We start from the raw sequence: 6000 nt of genomic DNA on the forward strand, positions 1-6000 counted from the left end.
TAGCTTACGAGAGGTTTTTACAAAGCAGAAGTGTTATAAGAAGAGCAGAGTATATGGAGAGTAAAAGAAAGGTGAAGAGAGTGGTGAGAGAGTGCAAAAGGAGAGCAGATGAAAGAGTGGGAGAGGCACTGTCAAGAAATTTTAATGAAAATAAGAAAAAAGTTTGGAGTGAGTTAAACAAGTTAAGAAAGCCTAGGGAAAGTATGGATTTGTCTGTTAAAAACAGAGTAGGGGAGTTAGTAGATGGGGAGAGGGAGGTATTAGGTAGATGGCGAGAATATTTTGAGGAACTTTTAAATGTTGAGGAAGAAAGGGAGGCGGTAATTTCATGCACTGGCCAGGGAGGTATACCATTTTTTAGGAGTGAAGAAGAGCAGAATGTAAGTGTGGTGGAGGTACGTGAGGCATTACGTAGAATGAAAGGGGGTAAAGCAGCTGGAACTGATGGGATCATGACAGAAATGTTAAAAGCAGGGGGGGATATAGTGTTGGAGTGGTTGGTACTTTTGTTTAATAAATGTATGAAAGAGGGGAAGGTACCTAGGGATTGGCGGAGAGCAAGTATAGTCCCTTTATATAAAGGGAAAGGGGACAAAAGAGATTGTAAAAATTATAGAGGAATAAGTTTACTGAGTATACCAGGAAAAGTATACGGTAGGGTTATAATTGAAAGAATTAGAGGTAAGACAGAATGTAGAATTGCGGACGAGCAAGGAGGTTTCAGAGTGGGTAGGGGATGTGTAGATCAAGTGTTTACATTGAAGCATATATGTGAACAGTATTTAGATAAAGGTAGGGAAGTTTTTATTGCATTTATGGATTTAGAAAAGGCATATGATAGAGTGGATAGAGGAGCAATGTGGCAGATGTTGCAAGTATATGGAATAGGTGGTAAGTTACTAAATGCTGTAAAGAGCTTTTATGAGGATAGTGAGGCTCAGGTTAGGGTGTGTAGAAGAGAGGGAGAATACTTCCCGGTAAAAGTAGGTCTTAGACAGGGATAATGTCACCATGGTTGTTTAATATATTTATTGATGGGGTTGTAAAAGAAGTAAATGCTAGGGTGTTCGGGAGAGGGGTGGGATTAAATTATGGGGAATCAAATTTAAAATGGGAATTGACACAGTTACTTTTTGCTGATGATACTGTGCTTATGGGAGATTCTAAAGAAAAATTGCAAAGGTTAGTGGATGAGTTTGAGAATGTGTGTAAAGGTAGAAAGTTGAAAGTGACCATAGAAAAGAGTAAGGTGATGAGGGTATCAAATGATTTAGATAAAGAAAAATTGGATATCAAATTGGGGAGGAGGAGTATGGAAGAAGTGAATGTTTTCAGATACTTGGGAGTTGACGTGTCGGCGGATGGATTTATGAAGGATGAGGTTAATCATAGAATTGATGAGGGAAAAAAGGTGAGTGGTGCGTTGAGGTATATGTGGAGTCAAAAAACGTTATCTATGGAGGCAAAGAAGGGAATGTATGAAAGTATAGTAGTACCAACACTCTTATATGGATGTGAAGCTTGGGTGGTAAATGCAGCAGCGAGGAGACGGTTGGAGGCAGTGGAGATGTCCTGTCTAAGGGCAATGTGTGGTGTAAATATTATGCAGAAAATTCGGAGTGTGGAAATTAGGAGAAGGTGTGGAGTTAATAAAAGCATTAGTCAGAGGGCAGAAGAGGGGTTGTTGAGGTGGTTTGGTCATTTAGAGAGAATGGATCAAAGTGGAATGACATGGAAAGCATATAAATCTATAGGGGAAGGAAAGAGGGGTAGGGGTCGTCCTCGAAAGGGTTGGAAAGAGGGGGTAAAGGAGGTTTTGTGGGTGAGGGGCTTGGACTTCCAGCAAGCGTGCATGAGCGTGTTAGATAGGAGTGAATGGAGACGAATGATACTTGGGACCTGACGATCTGTTGGAGTGTGAGCAGGGTAATATTTAGTGAAGGGATTCAGGGAAACCGGTTATTTTCATATAGTCGGACTTGAGTCCTGGAAATGGGAAGTACAATGCCTGCACTTTAAAGGAGGGGTTTGGGATATTGGCAGTTTGGAGGGATATGTTGTGTATCTCTATATGTATATGCTTCTAAACTGTTATATTCTGAGCACCTCTGCAAAAGCAGTGATAATGTGTGAGTGTGGTGAAAGTGTTGAATGATGATGAAAGTATTTTCTTTTTGGGGATTTTCTTTCTTTTTTTTGGGGTCACCCTGCCTGGGTGGGAGACGACCGACTTGTTGAAAAAAAAAAAAATATATATATATATATATATATATATATATATATATATATATATATATATATAATTTTTTTTTTTTTTTTTTTTTTTTCAACAAGTCGGCCGTCTCCCACCGAGGTGAAATTAACAGCAAAGGCATCTGGTGCACTCAGATCATTACTGTCAAATTCTCAGAACACGGAGGGAACGTGAACACAAAAAACAAAAAAAAAATTCTGAAAAAACTAATCAGTTAATAACAAGACACACAGTTGACAGTTTCATTCATCTTGGTCATCTAATTATACAGGCTATGTACATTTAAACCCAATTATGCTCAGTTAATCTATACAACACATGTAAGGGGATTCAGCAACTGTGCTGACATGTGGAGGGCCTCCTGTACAAGCTATATTCTATACTAGTGTGTGTATGTTCTCTGAAATCTGTTCTTGTTCATTTTTTGTTTAAAACAGTTTGTTGTTAGAAGCTGGTGCCGAAATTAATGTACAAGATCTAGACGGTTGGACCCCACTCCATGCAGCCGCACATTGGGGGCAACGGGAAGCTGTCGAAATTTTGTGTGAAAATATGGCTGATATGGATATTCGAAATTTTGTGGTATGATATTATGTGTTTTTTTTTTTTTTTTAATTTTAAATTTAATTTCTCCAACTAAGAAACCTATAGTATTTAAAATATGCTAGGCACATTGTTTCATGTTCCTGACATCATGTATATGCTCCCTGTATGTGAATTTTTTGAGTCATTGTCTAATGACAGTATTAGTGTTTGTAAAGCAAAGAAATTTTTAAATGTTTAATAAATTCTTAAGAGTTTTGTGTGTTAATTCAAGGATATTTTACAGGGTCAGAGTGCATTTGATGTTGCAGATAGTAGTTTATTACGATTAATGGATGAACTTAAGAGAAAACAGGCGGCTCAAAAATTAGTAACTCCGAATAAACCAATTCACAAAAAACGCAAGTAAGTAGTAGCTCTCCAAATTAAGACACGTGCACACACAAACTTGCCTGTACAAATATCACTATGAGGAACATGCAGATATATAATCTTGACATAAAAATGCTACTGGGCTTATGGTAGACATAGGTGCTCTGCTGGGGATGGAACAAGAACCAGCTGGCATGGTTGGAAATTATGCCCTGAAATGAGCCATGAGGATATTTATTATTTTTCTTAATTATTAATAAAAAAAAGAATCTGAAATGCAAGAGCTACATGTAAGTATTATGAGCTGAGCAATGGCAATGTAGACAAACCCTGTGTGGAGGTTCAAAAGTAGGTATGATAGGGCTTCATCACGTCAGTTGGTTAAAAGTTGAGCTGCTAACGATTTTGTGAGTTTTTCCCTCCCTCCCTGCAAGCTCAGATAGGTAATACAAATTAGTAAGGTTTTATATTTCTGTTTATATTTGGACCAGTGCCATGTGGACACCTGAGTTTTACTCCTGTAGATTCTTTAAAATATTGTAGACCTTAAAACTACTGAATTTACAAAATTTTTCACATTTACTGACCATAAAATGTCACGCAGCTCTAATTAACCCTTAAACTGTCCAAACGTAGATCTACATTCACTCGCGTAGTGCTCCGAATGTAGATCTACGTTCAATTTTACGTGCTTTCTTATGTAAAAAATAAATGTAGATCTATGTTCTGAGCACTATGCGAGCGAACATAGATCTACGTTTGGACAGTTTGAGGGTTGATACTGTATATCTCGGTAAGTATATTTGTGCACTTGCCACAACAGTATATCGTGCTACTGCAGTGTAGTGTACAACATTTGCTTCATCTGTCCCTGTGTTAGATTGTAGACAAATCATTAGATTTTATGAGATTTCCTTGAGAAATGGGAAGGTTATGAGTTAAATATGCAGCTCAAAGGAAATCATTTCAGTTTATGACACTAGATCTGAATACAGTGGAACCTCAAATATCGAACTTCATTCATTCCAGATGGCTGTTCGAGTGCCATTACCGAACGAATGTATTCCTATCAGGAATAATGTAAATTAGATTAGTTCATTTTAGACCCTCAAAAGTACACTTATAAAAGTACTTACAAAAATACACTTACATAATCGGTTGAGTTGAGAACAATTCGATATTTGAGGTTTCACTGTATATCAAAGAAGGGAAGTGTTAAAGTGAGAAAAATGTTCCTTTGGTAAGGGTAGTATTGGTGTTGGCAAGTATGGCACTCACACAGTCATTCCTGCTACTAGTAAACACTGAAGTGTTTTATATATTCCTTTTTGAGTACTAAAGCCTTAGGGATCATACAACACCAATGGAATGAGATTCAGGTTTGATCCCATATAGGTATATGTTTAAATATACATTACATGTTCTCAAAATACCTAAAACAGTTCTCAAAATACCTAAAACTCGTTAGGTGTAAGTGGCTTCTCTTCAAATTCCAGTAAACGCTACAGGGGAGCTTTAAGATATCAGCAAACTGCTATAGAGTTATCCCTCTTTCATCATTAAAAATGGTTGTGGAGACTATTCAAAATGTAGTGCTAGCTATTAAGAAGGGTGCCAGACTGGAAAAGTGAATTAAGGGGGCAATGGGTATTGTATTGAATGAGTTAAGCAGTGAGAGCAACCCTAAATCAGGCAGTGAGCCACCACAGTGAAGAAGCTTTGTAATTTGTAACAGTTAGGGTAGATGTCAAAGAACCTTGTTAGTATAAAACAAACTTCCTTCTTACATAATGCTGTGTTGTGTAGCATGCTTATTTCATATGAATATAATAATTGTAGATGACTGGGACACCTGCACTTTGGGTAGCTTTATGAGAGGGGGCGACAACTGCTTGTATAGTATCAACTTGTGCATATTACTGTACAGTCCATGTTTAAACTGAGCTTGGGCTGTTGACCTTGGTTTTGGTTTAGATAAAAATATTTTTGCAGTGCTCTAATACTAGAAGCATTTGGCTGTCATAGATGCAAGTGTAGCCACCTTGCCTTTCCACAGCCCTGGCTGGGCCAGTGATCACTCATTTACATGGCAGAACTTCAGATTTCCCTTCCCCACAATTCAGAGGATCCTACCTGACCCTCCCTGACCTCGCAGTCCTCTGGCCTCCTCTGGAACTCCACCCATATCTGCAACTTTCCTAGTTATCAGATTTTAGCAGATTCCTCAGTATTGGAAATGATGATTAACATGGGTTTCAGTTAAAATGTGAACAATTGCAGTAGGTTGTAAAGTAGGTAATTACATTCTTGTATTACATAAATTCAGGTGCACATTCTTTTATTAATAATTATATATTCAGAGTTGTCTAATCCTGTTTTCTTGAAGATATATTATATCCAGCAACACTATATTTGGTGAGTTATATTTGGTGTATTAGCAATTAATGTATATTGCTATATACAGTATGTTGTAATAATGAAGTTCCCTTCCAATATTTCTCAGAACCTCACCCCACCCAGATCACAGCAACAAGAAAGAACGAGAGGATCAGCATGAATCAGATGGTACGTCTGGTGATGAATCTTCATCAGATGTGGGTGAGTTTTTTCCAGTAGATCCTAGTGCACTAACCTGTGACAGCTCTGGTATTGACAAAGATGCAGACTACACCTTTCCCTTTTTTTTTTTTAATAAAAATCGAAGAGACTTATGGGTTCTATAGTTGAAGCGTGTCCCTTTTTATTCTCCCACATTCTTTGCATTCATCCACATTAAATCCTTAAACATGCTATGCCTTGTGATTATTCTACATTTTCCTTTGGTTAAGCTA

General features: G+C 37.6%; 1 protein-coding gene across 11 annotated transcripts in view; it reads left to right on the forward strand.

The window, feature by feature from the left end:
* The window catches only part of Mbs (Myosin binding subunit), a 582822-nt gene that overhangs the window by 240040 nt on the left and 336782 nt on the right, over positions 1 to 6000 (forward strand). For 10 of the 11 annotated variants that reach the window (XM_070094697.1, XM_070094699.1, XM_070094698.1 and 7 more), the window contains 3 exons: positions 2692 to 2836; positions 3084 to 3202; positions 5673 to 5767. In XM_070094697.1, coding sequence (XP_069950798.1) covers positions 2692 to 2836; positions 3084 to 3202; positions 5673 to 5767 — 359 coding nt within the window. The remainder of the gene's footprint in view (positions 1 to 2691; positions 2837 to 3083; positions 3203 to 5672; positions 5768 to 6000) is intronic. The other variant, XM_070094701.1, reaches the window with a different exon arrangement.

Source organism: Cherax quadricarinatus, chromosome 47 (genome assembly GCF_038502225.1).
Source record: "Cherax quadricarinatus isolate ZL_2023a chromosome 47, ASM3850222v1, whole genome shotgun sequence".
Lineage (NCBI taxonomy): Eukaryota > Metazoa > Arthropoda > Malacostraca > Decapoda > Parastacidae > Cherax > Cherax quadricarinatus.